The following is a 21,697-nucleotide window of genomic DNA, read 5'->3' on the forward strand; positions in this document are numbered from 1 at the left end:
ACTGCAGTTGTTAATATCTTGATTTGGGGGTCCATTGTCCACATAGTTATTTAAATTTGAATGCCATGCCTACCTGTGGTACCAGCCCATGATTAATTTTCAAAGGGGAGCGTGTTTAAAGAGCCAGAAGCATAAACCTGTTGGTATTTTTAAATGTTTGACCTAATTCTAATAGTACTTTTCTATAAGTTTAATTATTTGTAACCATTTGGAAATCACAAGAGATTGAATAGGCCTGATCTTTGAGTAACAATAAATGTAGTTCTTACGGTGCAGCTAGGCCAAGTGTCAGCAAAGAAATAGACTATTAGGGCTTAGTTGGGGGAGGGAAGGTAGCCAGAGATAGGGAGTGTTTGGTCTGGTTGTGGAAAAGCAGTGATGAGGTGACACTTTCAAAGGTGCAAACAAAAGAACCAGGTAATTGATCAGTAAGTGCGTGAAGCAGGGTCTTCGGGGAAGCACATGGGTTAACAGGTGGGTCAAGATCGAAGTGTGAGAGAATGAACTCAAAGCAGTAGGAGTGAAAAGTGAGAGAGTGTTAGTGTTCTTTAGCTCCTAGCTAAGCAGAACTAAAGTTCTTCACTTACAGAGAAAGCAAAGTAAGTCACCAAGGGCAGTGTGAGGTTATTTATGTTACGTTATGCTAATTGACAAATTCCATTTAGGAAATTCTTTATTTTTACTTTATGGAAAATAATATATCCCAAATTTATTGCTATACATAAAGAAGAAATGTAAAGCTTTTTCTACACTGAATGAGACAAATTTCACAGATGATATACTGACAGACTTAGCTTAAGCAGCCCTTTCCGCAAGTCATAGATATAGGAAATAGAAGTAAAAACACAAAAATCTGCAAGTGGGGAGGAAACTTACTCCTAATTTTAAAAAGAAGAAAGGAATAGATTTCTCAAACCCTTAACTGTAAGTCTACCAGATTTTTTCCTTGGTACAGAAAAAAAAAAAGCACTTGAAATTTCAAGGCTATTTTTGCAGGTCATCGGGTATGTATATTTCTTCGAATAAAACCCAGAAGATCCCATTGCCATCAAGTCAGTTCTGACTCATGGTGACCCCACAGGGTTTTCTTGACTATGATCTTTATGGGAGCAGATCATTAGGTCTTCTATGACACCACTGGGTGGGTCTGAATCACCAAACTTTCAGTTAGCAGCCAAGAGCAAACCCTTTGTGCCCGAGAGGCCATATTTCTTTAAATAGTAGCTAGAAAATGTACATGTGTTACTCATTAGAAGAGTAATTATCACACTTCCAACTTCAAAGCAAATTGTACCACTGGCATTGTTTGAAAAATCTCTCAATTTGAATGTAAGCCAAATATTAAAAAAATACTTAAGTGTGAAAAGGTTATTTAATGTGTTTATTGTCATTTTCAGAGTCCCTGTGTGGTGCAAATGGTTAAGTGCTGAACCACTAGCCAGAAGGTTAGTGGTTCAAACATACCCAGAGGTGCCTCAGAAGATAGGCCTGGAGATCTGCTTCCAAAAGGTCACACCCTTAAATACCCTTTCAGGAGTCCTACTCTGCACACATGGGGTGACCATCTACTCTGCACACATGGGGTGTCCATCTACTCTGCACACATAGGGTGACCATCTACTCTGCACACATAGGGTGACCATTAGTTGGAATCGACTTGACAACATAGTTGTCATTTTCACAAAATATTTGTTTACCTCATTTTTTCTATTATTGTACTAACAGCTAAGATTGCCTTAAATTTTGTGACTGTAGTTGAAGGATAAATGTGTAGCAACTGTTTTGGAATTATTTTACACAGTCTCTTTTTATCTTTCAGATTTTTTGTTTAAGTTCTTGGTTATTGGAAATGCAGGAACTGGCAAGTCTTGCTTACTTCATCAGTTTATTGAAAAAAAATGTAAGTGACTGTTAAGTGATAAGTCTTTCTTGCATGTCTTGTTCTGAGAATGCTCTCGCTCGGATTTGTTCACAGCAAAGCTTCTGAACGTCTTTGCAGGAAGAAAAATCACATTTTAAAAGTATTTTTAAATAACATAAAGAGTTTATGCTCTTAAACTTTTGGTAATAAGGTTGAGTTTTTTTAAGTTAGCATTTTGATATTAAAGAGGTTCAGTTTTCAACAAGTAGTTAATAATACTGCACATTTCACAGATGCTAAAAGGTATATTCATGCTGGAGACAGCAGAGGAGTTCTTTGACAGGAATTCTATTTCCTAGCAGCAAAGACCAGAGAAACTCTAGTGGTACATTTTGGATAAAATATTTTGGTCCTCATAGTAGCCTAGTATTGTAGTTAAGGCAGTTATTGCCCCCAGTTAGGAAACAGGTATAGAGAAATCGGTTGTGTGCTCTTTCGATAAAAATCAAACCAAACCCATTGCTATGAAGTCAGTTCCAACTCATAGTGACCCTATAGGACAGAGTGGAGTTGCCCCGTAGGGTTTCCAAGGAGCGCCTGGTGGATTCCAGCTGCAGACCTTTTGGTTAGCTTTCAGTTGCTGTCACAGACTCCAACTCATTGCAACCCCATGTGCGTCAGAGTAAAACTGTGTTTCATAGGGTTTTCAAAGGCTGATATGTTTCAGAAGCAAATCACCAGGCCTTTCTTCCAAGGCACCTCTGGGTGGACTCAAACCTCCAATCTTTTGGTTAGCAGCCAAGCACGTTAGCAATTTGCACCACCCAGGGATTCCTTTGTCCCCTTCACTCCCCCAGAAAACAGTAAATGCAACTGTCAAATGACATCCTTGATTTCTGCTAGATTTAAATTTTGTCCTATAGTTATAAAGTAGAAACTACTCAATAGACTATAAAAAAAAAATGATATTTGATTTTGGCTTATCCTTTTATTATCACAGAAATTTCCTTTTGCAGACAGCTTGTGTTAGTTTATCATACAACTTACTTTGCCTGCCTCCCTGCTCATTCAGACAGAATTTCTCCAACAAATTCATTCATAATTATTGGCATACAGCACTAACGTTTATGAAAATTCAACATAGGGTTTTTTCTTTTTTTTGGCTCTGTCTTTTCCTTCTTTTCCCTTAGTCTTTGATGCCCATCAAGTTTCTTCTGTGGACTATAGTACTTTCCCTCCCTTGTATTTCTTTAGAGTATTTATCTATTCAGGTAGTTTCAATATCACAGCCTCATTATTGACCCAGTTGCAGATCTGTTGCGGGACAGTTGGTCCTTGCGGGATGGTCTGCGGGTATGTTACACACTTAACCATTTGTGAATACCTTAAGAATGGCCAGTTAGATGTGGCTCTGATATGGTGTGGCCGCTTTTAAGCCTAGGTCTTGAAATGTGTGATTTATTTTGGGGGTTTTGGAGAAAAGTTTTATTGTCTTTTTGAGAGTAGGGACTGTGTATTCTATTGAAACAAGAGTGCTTTTGTTATCAACTGACTGTCCAAACAAATGACTGAAGTAAATTAAGTTTCCCGTTGACTTAACCCTTGATTTTTGTTTTACTTGTTTAAGTCTTTAAGCATGTTTCTTTAATATCCTAAAATTAAGTACCTTATTCTTGTTTTTCTTTTTTAGTCAAAGATGACTCAAATCATACAATAGGAGTGGAATTTGGTTCAAAGATAATAAATGTTGGCGGTAAATATGTAAAGTTACAGATATGGGATACGGCAGGACAAGAGCGATTCAGGTAGCTGTTTTCTCCAACTTAATAAAAGTGTTTGAAAATTGGATTGAAATGAGTGATATTCTCTCACTATACAGCTTCCCCACCCCACCCCTCCCCATACTGATTCAGAAACTCCACCTCTGGGAGCTTTAATTAAAAGGCAGGTAAAATTCTGCTTAGCTAACGCAGCATTGATTTACTAGCGAATGCGTTAGAAGGCTCAGTGAATGTGCTCTGGTTTAGAGGCTGACTTACTCTGTAGGGGTAGGGAGCTGATTGGGAGGATATAGCACTGGGCTGTGCGGTGTGCTTCTAGACCCAGATCAAGGCAGACTCGTACTACAAACAATTTCTGTGTATCACTTTTAAAATAAAATTTTTTAAATACCTCTTATGGGGACTTTGTTCCTTGAATTTTTTTGATATGTTTGTTTTACACTAACTCAAACATATTCTGATGGTTTACATACATTCCAGAAAATGTTCTCTCCTCCAGCTTTTGATTGCAATACAACTATAATGTTTGTTTTGGCACGATGGCCCCAGACCGCAGCTGAGTTCGCCAACAGCAAAAATGAGATACATGTTTTGCATGTTTACATGTTTAGTGTTCTGTAACTACGAAGGCAAGAGAGTAGATTAGCTTTTGGTTGTGTTTTTTGCGCACACAGATATTCTCATTTTCAAAATTCGGTTAAATAAAGCTCGCCCCTACTAGAAGCATTTCACTTAATTTCATATATATATGTGTATATATATACACACACACACATAAATATATAATGCTCAGTAATTGTTTGCTTTGAAAATATTGTAGCCGTCTTTCATCACAGCCATTCTTGTGGAAGCACCGATTCAATTCAGACGTTTATGTCTTCTCCCTAGGGACCCCTCACGGAAGTGCTGTTAACTCACAAAGACCGAGATGGGGGAGTACACTATTATGGTTGAGAGATTTCCAACAAAATGTAAAGACGAGAAGTGAATGTAGTCGTGACTGACCCAAAGCAGAGGATATTCCATCCTAATGCGTATAATGGAGGGTGCCAGGGCTCGGGAAGCCATGTCTTCCTGCCGAGCCCAGAAATACTCAGGGTTTGGAAGCATCAGGTTCTACAGGGAGGAGGAGTTAAAATGTTCACACACACACACACACACACACACACACACACACACACACATGCACACATGAGATGGGAGATGTAGTCTCTAAGCTGAAACAGTGTCTAGACTCAAGGTTGTAAGCACAGCAGATGTCAGGGTGGGGTGAGGCCTGAAAAGAGGGAGACTAAGTCAAAGACTGTGTGCCCGATGGCTGGAACCTCAGCCCTTTCTCCTACCTCTTCCCTGTTTCTGGCAGCCAGGGTTAGGCATCCTAGGCAAGAGAAAGACTCTTCTGTAGAGAAAACTGAATAACCCAAAAGTAAAGCCCTAAAGATGCTAACATTTGGTTTCCCCAATAATACAGCCCAGTTACCATCCAGTTGTCTTACAGGAAGCTCATCAGTTGGCCCCTTATACTAACATGTACAGAGTTTCTTTTAGACCTTTTCATTCTTTGCTCTTTAAGTATAAACCATCAACCAAGTATCACCAGACATTTGAAGGGAGTTTCTAAAATGAGAGAATCTAAAATAAGGAAAATAGGAACTTGCAGAGAACAGGGAAAAACACTCAAACTACAGTAGTCTTGGAAATTAGAACAGATATTACATTCAAGTAATAAGAACAAAATGATATAAAAAGAGAGTAGTCAAAATAGCATATTAAATAGAGTAGGAAAACAAAGCAGTCTCCCAAAACATACAAACTCAAGAGGAAAAATGGGAGCAACAAACACAAAGAATCATACAGGATTAATCTAGGAGGGCCAATACCTGACTGTCAAACTTCTAGAAGAGAGAGAAGCAGAGGAAACAATGAAAGAAACAATAGAACATTTTCCACTGAAGGAATGAGATTCCAGATCACTGAAATTTCAAAACAGCAGGGATAAAGATCCAGAAAGATGCCAGGAGTTAAAAAACAGTTACATCAGAATGGCATTGGACTACTCAGCAGTGACATTGTAACTAGAAGAAGTTGGAGCATCGCTTTAAAGCTGAGAGTGAATTTTTTTTAACCTGAATTCTACCTTAGCCAAGCTATCAATTAAGTGTGAGAGTAAAATCAGAATACCTTCGGATATGCAATAATAGGGGTGCCACCTTCCACACCCCCTTTCTTATGAACTTCACCAGGACAAGGGAGTAAGGCCAGAAAGAGGAAGATCAAGCCACACACAAGAAGCCCTGGTGGCACAATGGTTGAACACTTGGCTGCTAGCCAAAAGATGTGGTTGGAACCAGCTGCTCCGAGGGAGAAAAGACCTGGTGATTTGCTCCCATAAGGCTTACTGCGTAGGAAACCCTACAGGACCATTCTGCTCTGTCATATACGATCGCTGTGAGTCAAAATCTACTCAACGGCAAACAACATGTGGAAGAGAGAGGCCTCCTACCTCTGCTCTCAGAGGCAACCTTGGGAAGAACTGAAAATCTCATCTTTATCATTCTGCCACCTATCTTCCGTTTCAGTTTGTGCCCCTCAATGGAGAATCTAAAGGCAGAAAGGGGAAAGTTCAAGCTACATACCCACCTTTGGGGTTTAAGAGCGAAAAAGTAAATTTTAAAATAGCTGCCCTTTTCCAGGTATCAAAGCTACGATGAATAGTTTGGGTTTTTTTTAAGTTCCACAGTTTTCTTTTTACCTAGAGGGTAAGTAGTGTTTTTTAAATGATATTTAATTTTCAGTGAAGGTTTATACACAGTTTAGGTTACCATTCAACAATTTCTACACAAGTTCAGTGACATTGGTTATGTTCTTCACCGTGCGTAAACGTTCTCATTATTTCTGTCCTGGTTGTTCCGTTTCCCTTAATCTAGTTACCCTGCCTCCTTACATTCTCATCTTTGTTTTAAAGTAGTTGTTGACTGTCTGGTCTCATATAGGTGATTTTTTAAAGGAGCTCAGTACTTATGGATGATACTATTTTTGAGCCAATGTGTTATTTAGCCACAAGGTGACCTCTGGGGTTAGTTTCAGATCAGGGTTTGAAAAGTATCTCAGGGCAGTAGTCTTGGGGAGTCCTCCAGTCTCAACCAGTCCAGTAGGTCTGTTTTTTTTTTCCCCCCTAAGGAATTTGAGGTTCTGTTCCATATTTTTCTTCCATCCCAGGAAATGTTTATTCTGCAAATGTTTATTGACTGCCTAGCAATATCCCAGGCACCGTGCTGGGTACCAGAGCATGCTGGTGAGTGACAGCGAAGGACCCTGTCATGTGGAGAGGGGAGACAGGCAGCAAATAAACAGATACAGAAATCATGTGATTACCAAATGAGATTTGTGCAGAAAAGAGATGGTGCACTGAAGAATGGTGAGGTGGCTAGGAGGGAGGTGTGCTACTTGAATGAGGGTGGTCAGGGAAAGCTTTCTGAGGAGATGATTTTTAAAAAAGCCTGAGGGATGGAAAATATAAATTTAAAAACCAGCCTTGCTTGTGGCGAGTCCAGACAGGGAGCGGCAGGAGGGAGCTTGGTGTGGTGAAGAACAGAAGTGAGGCCAGTGTGACTGAAGCATGGTGAGTGAGAGGTTGCCCAAGGACAGGCAGGGTCTTAAAGACACAAGGAGGAGTTTGAGTGTGAACTGACCTGGAAACTACTGAAGGGTGTTTGGTAGGAAGGGACCTGATTGGTCTGCGTTCCTACACGGCCACTCAGGCTGCTCCGTGGAGAACGGACTATGCGGATATGCACGGGGCAGGGAGACCAGTTGTGCGGCTGTTGCAGTGGCCAGGCAGAGATTTGGCGGCAGTGGTTGGGATTAGGATGGTGGCAGTGAAGATGGAAAGAAGCATACAACGGAGGAGATGCTTAAGTTGCAAACAGGGCTTAGCTGATGGATTAAACGTGCAGATGGACACAAAGGAGGAGTCAGGGACACACTCAGAAACTTGTAGCTCTAGGAACTGAAAGGATGGCGATATCACTTCTATGCCAGGATGGAATTGGAACTGGAAACCAGAAAGAGTTCTGTTTTATAAATGCTAAGTGCCAAATGTTACGCAATCATCTGGAGATGCTGGGTGGACAGTTGGACTTATAAGTAGGTCTCAGAAGTCATCTGAGCTGGAGAAACAAATTTGAGTCAAGAGTGTTGATCAGAAAGGAAACCCTGAGGAACTCCACTACTAATAGGGCAGGTTAAGAAGAATGACCCAGCGTTGGAGAAGACGACGAAGTGGCAAGTGGAGAAGGGGAAAATCAGGAGAGAATGATGGAGGCCAGATTGGAGGTAAAGAATTGGAGACGTTGTTAGAGGCCCCTTCTGAGAAGTTCAGATGTAGAGAAGAACAAACGGTGGAATACTAGCTAAAAGGATTATATGGCATGTTTTGTTTCCATTTTATAAGATCGGAGATACTGGAACAAATTTTACTTTGCTGAGAAAAATCTAGCAAAAAAGGAAAGATTGATAATGCATGGGGAGAAAGTGAGAGAGAGCCCTCGAGAATGGGTAAGATGTGCCCAAGAGCTCAGCTGGAACAGATGGAGCAGGAGATGAGCGCAGGTGCAGCGGTGATTGTGGGTCAGTGGTGGGCAGTGAGGGCGTGCCCACCTGACGACTGCTCTTTTCTGAGAGTGGAGAGTGGAGGAGGCTGTTCAGGAGAGAGGATGAGAGTAGAATTGCTGAGTGCCTCAATGCCCATTCAGGCTTTCTGTTAGCTCCCTTTACCTCATAGATTCCCAGAGGTGTCTTAGGTTCTGTGGAAGAATGTCTGCATTTTTAAAAGAAGATCATCCCTCAGCTAACAACCCTACTGCCACCCCACTCTTACCAGTTTGGCGTATTGTGGTGCTTTTCCTGTTGCCATGATGCTGGAAGCTATGCCACCCGTGTTTCACATACCAGCAGGGTCACCCACGGCAGACAGGTATAAGTGGAGCTTCTAGACTAAGACAAGGAAGAAAGGCCGGATCAACTTCCAAAAATTAGCCAGTGAAAACCCTATGGATCAAAACAGAACGTTGTCTGACTTCCTTGCTTTGAACACCTCATCAGGAGAGATCATTCGCTGGAGGAAGCCATCATGTTTTTTGAAGTAGAGGGAAGTGAAGAGGAGGAAGACCCTTGGTTAGATGAATTGGGACAATAGCCACAACAGTGGGCTTGAACATGCCAGTGATTGCAAGGGTGGCACGGGGCCAGGCAGTGTTTCGTTCTGGTGTACATAAGGTCACCACGAGTCGGAGCTGACTCGACTGTAGCTATCTAGTTCTCTCTAACAGCCTTACCTTCGTGTTGTCACTGCAGCATGATTCAGATAGAATAACTTCTCACATGTGTTCAGATATCGGTGAATCATTTCTTTTAAAAGCAGTGTCAGTCCCTGTGTCATGGCTTATAAAGCAAAAATCGGTGCTTGTTTATGGGAAGGTGGTGTTGAGTAGTGACGGATCTTGACTTTAATTCTTTCAGGTCTGTGACGAGAAGTTACTACAGAGGTGCAGCCGGGGCCCTCCTTGTCTATGACATCACCAGGTAATGCACATCCCATCCTGAAAGGTGCCCCTTAGCGCTCTGCTTCCTGACGTCTGTGCTTGGTTTCGTGACGCTTGAGCTCCATCTGCACCTGCATGCGGCCTATGTGTGTGCTCTGTGCAGGCAGCATCACTAGCTGCAGGAAGCCGCTGGACCCTTTGATCTTGTGCCTTAGATGTCTTTGAACGAGCATCTACCCCTGCTCTTCCATGCGAAGAAATAGGGCTGGATAGTTTGCATATGTAAAGCAGTGTGTGTTTCACCACATTTCTCAGCAGGATGCTTTGACCCTGTCCTTAAGGTTCAAAAAGAGAAGCTTTATGTCTGGTAAGCTTTCAGAAGTGCTTTGGTAGAGGTTCAGGGCATAGACTGAACTTAGGCTTTCCGGGTTCAAATCCCAGCTCCACCAGTTACTAGCTGTGTGACCTCCTTAGGCAAGATTTGACCTGTATAGGCCATAGTTTCCTAGCCTGTAAAATGGGGGTGATCATCATCACATAATCCTCATGAGTTAATTAAAGGACTGGGTACATTATAAGCATCTAAGTCTGCACCATCCAATATGGTAGCTATTAGCCATGGAAATTAATGAAATTTACATAAATCCAGTTCCTTGGCCACACGTTTCAAGTGCTCACGAGCCATGTGACTACTTGCTACCGTATCTGCCAGTACAGGTTATGGAACAGTCCTGTCCTCACAGAAATTCTGTCAAGCAATGCTGATCTGAGTATCCAGTAACCACGTCTTAGAAACGTGGAGGGCCCTTTCTGCGTAGGAGCCTGCACGGCCAGAGGACGTTGCCCCTGCTGCTGCCTCCTGTGGCCCGTGTCCGGATCTAGGCACTCTGACAGGAGGAGGGCAGCTCCTTGCCCCACCTCACCCCACCTGCCCAAACGGTGAGAGGCTCAACCTGCAGACCTGTGAAGTCCTCCATCTGCCAACGTGTGCTGTGAGAGGAAGTTTATCCTTAAATGTAGTTAAAAAAAAAAAAAAAAAACAACTGTTGTCGTCAGGTTGATTTTGACTCATAGAGACCCTGTAGGACAGAGTAGACCTGCCCCAGAGGGTTTCTGAGGCTATAATCTTTATGGAAGAAGGCTGCCACGTCTTTATTCTGCAGAGAGGCTGGTGTGTTTGAACCACCACCTTCTCGGTTAGCAGTCGAGCGCTTAACCATTGCACCACGAGAGCACCTTCCTTAAACGTATATGGGGCAGAAAATAGGCACCGAGAGTCAGCCTTGGAGCTGGACAGACCTGGCCAAGTGCCGGCTCTGCCACTGGCCACTGTGTGACTTTGAGCTGCTTAATTTCTCTCTCTGGGCCTTGGGTTTCTTATGTAAAAAAAGGGGGATGATAATAGAGTCTATGTCACAGAGTCTCTATAAAAAATCAGTGTGGTAAGTTCTTATAAAACAAAGTACCAGGCACGTTGCAAGGGCTGGTTAGATGGGAGTGGTGGGCTACTCAGTCCTGCTCACCCAGAGCCCCGCTGCCCTGTGCACACTGAGACCAGTAAATAATGTGTGAAAGCAAATGGAGCGTCTGTTGATTTCTTTTTGCACCCTGATTGGGCAGGCAAACAACAACACAGTGTCTGACTCGCTGTCTCACTTTTCTGGAAACCACCACTTCTGTGGGTGTGCTGTGGACCTGGTGCGTTCAGGTTACTGGGTTGCCACAGGGGCGCTGTTGGCACTACCCTGACGTGTCTGAGAGTAGGGTGCCTAGTGTGGTTGACTGGAAAGGATTGCCGGTTTTGTAAAATACACATATTATTTTCACAATCTTGTATTACACAGCCGAGAAACCTACAATGCGCTTACTAATTGGTTAACAGATGCCAGAATGCTAGCAAGTCAAAACATCGTGGTCATCCTGTGTGGAAACAAGAAGGATCTGGACGTAGATCGAGAAGTCACATTCTTAGAAGCCTCCAGATTCGCTCAAGAAAATGGCAAGTGACTTTTCACCTCTTGTTTCTTCCAAGTGGCAGTTTGGGGGGTAATAACATTAGAATTTTAAGCATGTACTGGGGTTTCAAGATTAAGTTTCGTTTAGGACATGTGGAACTTGCAATTATCTTCACTATAAATTTAGATTTATTTAGCATCTCTTCAGTATATTTGCATTCTGTCAATAAAAGTTACTATAAAAACAAATATATTACCATTCTCTAATGGCTTTCCAGGTCAGGATCTTTGAATATAAGGAATCTTGAGTTAAAGTGAAACTTACAACAATAATTTTAAAACACTGCAACAAGGTGATTTTTTTTTTTTAATGTAATTTGAAGCAAAATTGGTGAAATTCTGGGCTTATTTGCTTTATTTTACTTACATTAAATGTAAGTCATTTGATTATAGGTGCCTTTGAAACTACTCGGAATTCCCGTGTAGAATACTTAAGAATACCACAAAGTTAATGGTTACGTATAGATAACGGAATGATAAAAATTCAGACATTTTAAATAACTAGAACCAATCAAGAACTGGAATATCCTAATCTCAGTAGTCAGTTGGACTCCAGGACTACCAAATTATATTTTTACAAGTTGTCTAGTTTTCTGCTAAGAAATAAACATAAAAGAAAAACATAAGTCTTATGAGGGTTTCTAAAGAAGCTGTTTGGAAATATAAAAAAGCATAGACTGTTGGAGCTCCAAAGGAATTCAGATGTCCCTAATGGTACCTCATTTTTACAAATAAACAGCAGGCTAGAGAAGTTGTGGTTTGCCTAAGGTAACAAGCAGAACAGGCTTTTCTGCTGGGATTAATAACCACCCTGGTGGATAAGAAAATTATTAGTTCATAGAAGACTTCTTCAAGGTCAGAATAACAAGCAGACAAATAAATGAAGTCCTGAAGTGTATATGCCCTTAGTCGTATTCGTGGCAATACACAGGTTATTTGGAGAAGGAAGTTGCTATTTCATCTTAAATCTGCAACTTGGCTGTTTTCATCAGCCTACCCCCTTACTGACTTGCGGTAACTCTAACTGTGAAAGTGTTACTTGTTCAGTTTCGTAAACAGATTTAAGTGCTAGCATAAGATAATAATTACTTTCAGAAAAAGTCAGAATTCTTCTAACACTGAAAAAAATATATTGATGTACATTCATCTCATATTCACAGAAGTACGTGATTTTAAGTCATAAATTTCTTTTAACTTGCTATTTTAAGAGAATATTAAATTGTTAGTTCAGAAATTGTGATCATCTTATACATACAGCTGTTTTGTTATCAATTTTAGAGCTGATGTTTCTGGAAACAAGTGCGCTGACAGGAGAGAACGTAGAAGAGGCCTTTGTGCAGTGCGCCAGAAAAATACTTAACAAAATTGAGTCAGGTAAAAGGCTTGCCATCCCTTCTTCATATTTGCAGGAGTGGTTTCGTCAAAAATTATCCTGTCTTCATCTGCCAGCCTAAAATTGCCATTTGTTGGTTTGATGGTCATGTAATTGTCATGAAAACCTGCCCCTCCTGTCATGAGATAACCACAACCCAGCAATGAGAAGGGATAAATAAACCAAGTGAATGGTGGGTGGGTCATCAAAGTTTCAGATAGTGTTTGTTTTTAGAACCACAGCCTTTTTTGGATTACTTAAAGCCAGAAAAAATGTGGCTTTATTTACCCTCTTTCAACAGCATGCTTATGCTAGTGAACTAGTTGTCACACGTGCAGTGTGCCTCAGGGACCATTTCTATGGTGTTGAAGTGGCTATGAGTAAATTGTATGATGCTGGTAGATGGAGTTTGGGCCATCATAGAGCTATGCAACCAAGTGTAATTTTAGTTGTGAAGCTACCAGGTCATGCCTAACTTGTAATCTGTCTTGTTATATTTGTATTTGTTGCCTCAGTGAAATTAAATTTAAAATAACCCTTCACTTAGACAGCTGACAAAGTACTGTGTAGTTGTCGTTTATTAAAGTTGATTTTTATTTAAATACCAAAATCACGGGTTGACTTCACCTTTTAGTTAATTCCTTCAGATAGCTGAGTGCCTATTATTTGTTAAGCACTAAGATACCAAAAAGAATAAGTCACTGCCCTTTCCCTGAAGAAACTGTCTTCCATGGGAGACGATCAAAAAATAATTATAATGTGGTGTGACAGATTGAGTAATCGAGAGGTGTACATTTTATGTAGCCCAAAGAAGAGGAAGCCAGCCCAGCCATGGGAAGAGGGTGTCAGGGAGGACTCCCAGGAGGAGTGGTGATTGAGTTGGAGCTTTTAAAGTACGGGGAAGAGTAAGCAAATCAAGGGGGTGGGAAGCAGAGCACTTGAGCAGAGGGGGCAGCACGTGTTGAGACTGAGCGAAGACGACAGAGAGTTTGAAGTTATGAGAACAAGAGGGATAAGGCAGGGGACAGCAGGAGAAAAGGTTAAAGAAAGGCAGGAGCCAGGTTGCATTCTCACCTATGAGCTGGGACTTCATCTTCTCGGTTACTGATCCTCATCTGGCCGGACAGGAGGTGACCTGGGATGCCTTAGAAAACTCCACCATTGGAGATTCTGAATTCATTGATGTGGAGTGTGGCCTAGACCTCAGCCTTTATAAATGCTGCCCCGTGTGATTCTGGTGGTCATCCAAGATTGAGGACCACTGTGGAGGGGGCGGGAAGCCATTCAGGGGCGGTAAGCAGGGGAGTGATGTGGTCAGTTGTGACTTAGGATAAGGCCTGTATGTAGGCATCTGTGTTGAGGACAGACTGAAGAGAGGACAGGACTGCAGGCCGGATACTAGCTAAGGCAGTTTTTGAGTAAACCAAGTAAAAGGTGTCTGATTAAACCTTTAACAAGGATGTAGAAGTGCAGATGAAGAGATCGAGCTGAATCTGAGAAATAGGCAATAACATCAGTAGGAAAGGACAGTTGATGGAGGGTGGGTATCAGGAAAGGAGGAGGAGCCAGGGACAACTTGTGGATGTCACAAGGGTAACTGGGTAAAGAGACAGCACTGAGCCAGAAGATGCAGAAGGAACAGCAGGTCTGAGGTGTGTTGCCTTTGCAGTGACAGCTGGAGCATCCACATGCAGCTATCTCAAGCTTTGGGAGGATTTCTGGGCTGGCAGTGTAAATACGGCAGTCATCAGTGTGTCAGAATAGCTGAAACTATGAGTAGGAATGTGATCACTCAGAGTCTAGAGGGAAAAGAGCAACGGATCAAGGACAGAAACCTGGAGAAGACCAGCATGAAGGATGAGCGGAGGAGGAGAAGCCTATAAAAGACACAGAAAAGGAAACGTTCAAGGTGTGTAAGGAGAACCAGGAGAGAAACAGGTGTCATTTAAGCCAAAATTTTAAGAGCCTCGAAGAGGAGGGCTCATTATCAAATGCAGTAGAAGTCCAGTAAGCTACAGAGTGAGCTGAAAAGTATCTACTGCAATGGACCATAGGATGTCATTGGTCATCTTTATCAAGAACAAATCCAGTAGGATTATGAAGGTAGAAGACATATTGCCATCAGCTAAGGAACAAGTTGTTGGAGTCAGCTCCAGCTCATGGCTCCCTTATGTACAACAGAGTGAAACGTGGTCGTTAGTCATTAGTATGTATAAGTCCGTCATTGCAGCTGTTGTGTTATTTCATCTCGTGGAGGATTCCCCTCATTTTCACCAACCCTTTGCTTTACCAAACATGATGTCCCTTTCTAGCGATCAGACTTTCCTGATAACGTGTCCAAAGTAAGGGAGTTGGAGTTGGCCATCCTTGCTTCTAAGGGACGTTCTCATTGTATTTCTTCTGAGACTAATTGTTTTGTTCTCTTGAAAGTCCACAGTATATTTAATATTCTTCACCAACACTACAATTCAAATGCATCAATTCTTTTTTCTTCTTCCTTTTTCATTATAATGCAGGGCTAATTTAAAGAAGGGTTTGGAGGATGAAGGAAATTTTAGCATGTTTAAATTTTGAGAGACAGAGAGGGAAAAGATAAAGGAAAGAAGGAGCAGAGAGGGGAAGATGGAAGATACTGGGTGAGGTAGGAGGGAAGGAGGGTCAAGGGCCCACATGGAAGCATTGGATCCCTACAGGGAAGATACCTCCATTTGTATTTTTTTCAGTCTGAAAACAAAAATAAATTTACTGAACATGGTACAACGGTCATTTTTGAAGATTCTATAATCTTTAGCATTACAGTTGGTTTAGTGTTGAGTATTATTAAGTTCAATATGAGGTTTTATTTAAATTACCTTACCGCTTTACTGTTGCAACTGAATACAGATATAAATTGACTCTTGACTCATGTAAAACCTTTCAAATATATTTCTTCTGAGATAATCAAAATATAAGGGTATAAGTTAGGATTCTTAAATAGTACTTTTTTATTTAAAATATTTAAGTAGGCAATACAATCACATTGAAAAACCATTATTTCTCCCCCTCGTTGTGTGTTTGTGAGTTTGTATGTTTGAAGTGTGTAATACTGTAATATTCCACCTTGTGTTACCATCATTGACTTAACCAGCCTACTTTAGAAGTTTGGGTTATTGCCAGTGTATCTCTGTTATGAACAATGCTGTGGTAAATGACCTGTTATATATCAGTTCACGGCTGTAGGATACATTGCCAGAGGTGGGACTGCTGCGTCAGAGAGCACATGTGTCTGACTTTAGATAGTTTGTCGGATTGGCTCCTGTCAGGGCTGTAGCAGTGCACGATCACACCAGTGAAGAAAGAACGGGCCTGTTCACTAGAGCCATGCCAACCGAGTGTATTGTCAGACGTGCTTTCTTGCCAGTTTGGCAAGTGAGAAATGATGTCTCTGTAGTTTTAATTAATTTTAAGTTATTATTTTTTTATTCTTTTAAAAAATTTTTTTTATAGTGCCTTAAGTGAAGCTTCACAAATCAAGTCAGTCTCTCATACAAAAATCTATATACACCTTGCTATGTTCTCCCAGTTGCTCCGCCCCTAATGAGACAGCACACTCCTTCCCTCCACTCTCTGTTTTTGTGTCCATTCGGCCAGCTTCTGATTCCCTCTACTCTTTCATATCCTCTCCAGACAGAAGCTGCCCACATAGTCTCATATCTCTACATAATCCAAGAAGCTTGTTCTTCACTAGTATCATTTTTTTATCCCATAACCACCAAAACCCAGTGCCATCGAGTCGATTCCAACTTAGTACGCTCCAATCCCTGTCTGAAGAGTTGGCTTTGGGAATCGTTCCTGTCTTGGGCTAACAGAAGGTCTGGGGACCATGACCTCCAGAGTCCTTCTAGTCTCAGTCATACCATTAAATCTGGTCTTTTTAGGAGAATTCGAGGTCTACATCCCACTGTTCTCCTCTTCTCTCAGAGGTTCTCTGTTGTGTTCCCTGTCAGGGCAGTCATCGGTTGTAGCCGGGCACCATCTAGTTCTTCTGGCCTCATGCTGATGTAGTCTCTGGTTTATGTGGCCCTTTCTGTCTCTTGGGCTTACAATTACCTTGTGTCCTTGGTGTTCTTCATTCTCCTTTGCTCCAGGTGGGTTGAGACCAATTAATACATCTTAGATGGCCACTCGCTAGTGTTTAAGACCCCAGACGCCACTTTCCAAAGTGGGACGCAGAATGTTTTCTTAATAGATTTTATTATGCCAGTTGACTTAGATGTCCCCTGAAACCATGGTTCCCAAGCCCCCGCCCCTGTTACCCTGGGCTTCAAAGCATTCGGTTTTTTCAGGAAACTTCTTTGCTTTTGGTTTAGTCTACTTGTGCTGACCTTTACTGTATTGTGTTGTCTTTCCCTCACCTTAAATAGTTCTTATCTACTATCTAATTTGTGAAAAGCCCTCTCTCTCGCTCCCTCCCCACTCTTATAACCATCGAAGAATATTTTCTTCTCTGTCTAAACTATTTCTTGAGTTCTTATAATAGTGGTCTTATATAACATTTGCCCTTTTGCAGCTGCCTAATTTCACTTAGCATAATGCCTTCCAGATTCTTCTACGTTATGAAATGTTTCACAGCTTCATCACTGTTCTTTATTGATGCATAGTATTCCATTGTGAATATACCATAATTTATTTATCCATTCATACGTTGATGGGCACCTTGGTTGCTTCCATTCTTTTGCTGTTGTAAACAGTGCTGCAGTGAACATGGGAGTGCATATATCTGTTCGTGTAAAGGCTCTTATTTCTCTAAGATATATTCCAAGGAGTAGGGTTGCTGGATCGTATGGTAGTTCTATTTCTAGCTTTTTAAGGAAGTACCAAATCGATTTCCAAAGTGGTTGTACCATTTTAGGTTCCTACCAGCAGTGTATAAGTGTTCCAGTCTTTCTACAACCTCTCCAACATTTGTTATTCTGTGTTTTTAGGATTAATGCCAGCCTTGTTGGAGATGGAATCTCATTGTAGTTTTGATTCGCATTTCTCTAATGGTTAATGATTATGAGCCTTTCCTCATGCATCTATTGGCTGCCTGAATGTCTTCTTTAGTGAAGTGACTGTTCATATCCTTTGCCCATTTTTTAATTGCATTATTTGTCTTTTTGTAGTTGAGTTTTTGCAGCATCGTGTAGATTTTAGAGATCAGGCGCTGATCAGAAATGTCATAGCTAAAAACTCTTTCCCAGTCTGTAGGTGGTCTTTTTACTCTTTTGGTGAAGTCTTTGGATGAGCATAGGTGTTTGATTTTTAGGAGCTTCTGCATTGTTAGTAGCGTTTTGTATACTGTTTATGCCCTGTATTAGGGCTCTTAGCATTGTCCCTATTTTTTCTTCCGTGATCTTTATCATTTGAGATTTTATATTTAGGTCTTTGATCCATTTTGAGTTAGTTTTTGTGCATGGTGTGAGGTATGGGTCTTGTTTCGTTTTTTTGCAGGTGGGTATCCAGCTATGCCAGCACCATTTGTTAAAGAGACGTTTTTTTCCCCATTTAACTGACTTTGACTTTGGGCCTTTGTCAAATATCAGCTGCTCACATGTGGATGGATTTATGTCTGGATTCTCAGTTCTGTTCCATTGGTCTATATATCTATTGTACCAGTACCAGGCTGTTTTGACTACTGTGGCGGTATAATAGGTTCTAAAATCAGGTAGCGTGAGGCCTCCCACTTTGTTCTTCTTTTTCAACAATCCTTTCAACAAGAGCCTCTTTCCCTTGCGTATGAAGTTGGTGATTTGTTTCTCCATCTCCTTAAAGAATGTCACTGGAATTTGGATCGGAATTGTGTTGCATCTATAGACGGCTTTGGGTAGAATAGATATTTTTACAATGTTAAGTCTTCCTATCCATGAGCAAGGTATGTTTTTCCACTTAAGAGGTCTCTTTTGGTTTCTTGCAGTAGTGTCTTGTAGTTTTCTTTGTATAGGACTTTTATGTCTCTGGTAAAATTTATTCCTAAGTATTTTATCTTCTTGGGGGCTACTGTAAATGGTGTTGATTTGGTGATTTCGATGTTCTTTTTATTGGTATAGAGGAATCCAACTGATTTTTGTATGTTTATCTTGTATCCTGATAATCTGCTGAACTCTTCTATTAGTTTCAGTGGTTTTCTTGTGGATTCTTCAGGGCTTTCTGTGTATAAGATAACGTCATCTGCAAATAGAGGTCCTTTTACTTCTTCCTTGCCAATTTGGATGCTCTTTATTTCTCTATCTAGCCTAATTGCTCTGGCTAAGACATACAGCACAGTGTTGAATAAGAGTGGTGATAAAGGGCATCCTTGTCTGGTTCCCGATCTCGAGGGGAATGCTTTCAGATTCCCCATTTAGGATGATGTTGCAGTTGGCTTTGTATACCAAAAAAAACCAAACCGACTGCCGTCAAGTTGATCCCAACTCATAGCGACCCTATAGCACAAACTGGAACTGCCCCATAGAGTTTCCAAGGAGCGTCTGGCGGATTTGAACTGCTGACCTTTTGGTTAGCAGCCATAGCACTTAACCACTACGCCACCAGGGTTTCCTGACTTTGTATAAATGTCCTTTATTATGTTGAGGAGTTTTCCTTCTATTCCTGTCTTGCTGAGAGTTTTTATCATGAATGGGTGTTGAACTTTGTCAAATGCCTTTTCTGCATCAATTGGTAAAATCATGTGATTCTTGTCTTTTATTTATATGATGGATTACACTAATTGTTTTTCTAGTGTTGAACCATCCCTGCATACCTGGTATGAATCCCACTTGGTCATGGTGAATTATTTTTTTGATATATTGTTGAATTGTATTAGCAAGAATTTTGTTGAGGATTTTTGCATCAATGTTCATGAGGGATATAGGTCTGTAGTTTTCTTTTTCTTTTTCTTTTTCTTTTGGTGTCTTTACCTGGTTTTGGTATCAGGGATATGCTAGCTTTATAGAATGAGTTTGGAAGTAATCCATCCTGTTCTATGCTCTGAAATACCTTTAGTAGTAGTGGTGTTAACTCTTCTCTGAAAGTTTGGTAGAACTCTGCAGTGAAGGTGTCTGGGCCAGGGCTTTTTTTTTTGTTGGGAATTTTTTGATTACCTTTTCAATCTCTTCTTTTGTTATGGGTCTATTTAGTTGTTCTACCTCTGTTTGTGTTAGTTTAGATAGGTAGTGTGTTTCTAGGAATTCATCCATTTCTTCTAGGTTTTCAAATTTGTTAAGAGTACAATTTTTCGTAGTAATCTGATATGATTCTTTTAATTCCAGTTAGGTCTGTTGTAATATTGCCCATCTCATTTCTTATTTGGGTTTTTTGCTTCCTCTCCTGTTTTTTCTTTTGTCAGTTTGGCCAGTGGTTTATCAATTTTGTTAATTTTTTCAAAGAACCAGCTTTTGGTCTTGCTAATTCTTTCAATTGTTTTTCTGTTCTCTATTGCATTTAATTCTGCTCTAATTTTTATTATTTGCTTTCTTCTGGGGCCTGAGGGTTTCTTTCATAGTTCTCTTTCTATTTATTCAAGTTGTAGGGATAATTCTTTGATTTTGGCCCTTTCTTCTTTTTGTATGTGTGCACTTATTGATATAAATTGACCTTTGAGCACTGCTTTCACTGTGTCCTAAAGGTTCTGATAGGAAGTGTTTTCGTTCTCATTCAATTCTATGATTTTCCTTATTCCATCCTTAATATCTTCTATAAGCCAGTCATTTTTTTTTTTTTCTGACTGTTGGTCCCATTGTCTTTTTTTTTTTTAATAACTTTTATTAAGCTTCAAGTGAACGTTTACAAATCCAATCAGTCTGTCACATATAAGTTTACATACATCTCACTCCCTACTCCCACTTACTCTCCCCCTCTTGAGTCAACCCTTTCAGTCTCTCCTTTCTTGACAATTTTGCCTGCTTCCCTCTCTCTCTATCCTCCCATCCCCCCTCCAGACAAGAGTTGCCCACACAATCTCAAGTGTCCACCTGATATAATTAGCTCACTCTTCATCAGCGTCTCTCTCCCACCCGCTGACCAGTCCCTTTCATTTCTGATGAGTTGTCTTCGGGGATGGTTCCTGTCCTGTGTCAACAGAAGGTCTGGGGAGCATGGCCGCCGGGATTCCTCCAGTCTCAGTCAGACCATTAAGTTTGGTCTTTTTATGAGAATTTGGGGTCTGCATCCCACTGATCTCCTGCTCCCTCAGGGGTCCTTTGCTGTGCTCCCTGTCAGGGCAGTCATCGATTGTGGCCGGGCACCAACTAGTTCTTCTGGTCTCAGGATGATGTAGGTCTCTGGTTCATGTGGCCCTTTCTGTCTCATGGGCTCTTAGTTGTCGTGTGGCCTTGGTGTTCTTCATTTTCCTTTGCTCCAGGTGGATTGAGACCAATTGCTGCATCTTAGATGGCCGCTTGTTAGCATTTAAGACCCCAGACGCCACATTTCAAAGTGGGATGCAGAATGATTTCATAATAGAATTATTTTGCCAATTGACATAGAAGTCCCCTCAAACCATGTTCCCCAGACCCCTGCGCTTGCTCCGCTGAGCTTTGAAGCATTCATTTTATCCCGGAAACTTCTTCTCTTTTGGTCCAGTCCAATTGAGCTGACCTTCCATGTATTGAGTGTTGTCTTTCCCCTCACCTAAAGCAGTTCTTATCTACTGATTAATCAGTAAAAAACCCTCTCCCACCCTCCTTCCCTCCCCCCCTCGTAACCACAAAAGTATGTGTTCTTCTCAGGTTTACTGTTTCTCAAGATCTTATAATAGTGGTCTTATACAATATTTGTCCTTTTGCCTCTGACTAATTTCACTCAGCATAATGCCTTCCAGGTTCCTCCATGTTATGAAATGTTTCAGAGATTCGTCACTGTTCTTTATCGATGCGTAGTATTCCATTGTGTGAATATACCACAATTTATTTACCCATTCATCCGTTGATGGACACCTTGGTTGCTTCCAGCTTTTTGCTATTGTAAACAGAGCTGCAATAAACATGGGTGTGCATATATCTGTTTGTGTGAAGGCTCTTGTATCTCTAGGGTATATTCCTAGGAGTGGGATTTCTGGGTTGTATGGTAGTTCTATTTCTAACTGTTTAAGATAACGCCAGATAGATTTCCAAAGTGGTTGTACCATT

General features: G+C 41.1%; 1 protein-coding gene across 3 annotated transcripts in view; it reads left to right on the forward strand.

Moving 5' to 3' along the window:
- Nucleotides 1–21,697, forward strand: part of RAB4A (RAB4A, member RAS oncogene family) — a 57,798-nt gene that overhangs the window by 25,628 nt on the left and 10,473 nt on the right. The window contains exons 2-6 of one of the 3 annotated variants that reach the window (XM_064282911.1): nt 1,820–1,900; nt 3,552–3,666; nt 9,163–9,225; nt 11,030–11,184; nt 12,479–12,574. In XM_064282911.1, the coding sequence (XP_064138981.1) occupies nt 1,820–1,900; nt 3,552–3,666; nt 9,163–9,225; nt 11,030–11,184; nt 12,479–12,574 (510 nt within the window). Of the gene's footprint in view, nt 1–1,819; nt 1,901–3,551; nt 3,667–9,162; nt 9,226–11,029; nt 11,185–12,478; nt 12,575–21,697 lie in introns of those variants that run through there. The other 2 variants (XM_010594934.2, XM_064282912.1) reach the window with 2 other exon arrangements.

Source organism: Loxodonta africana, chromosome 3, assembly GCF_030014295.1.
Source record: "Loxodonta africana isolate mLoxAfr1 chromosome 3, mLoxAfr1.hap2, whole genome shotgun sequence".
NCBI classification, from domain to species: Eukaryota; Metazoa; Chordata; class Mammalia; order Proboscidea; family Elephantidae; genus Loxodonta; species Loxodonta africana.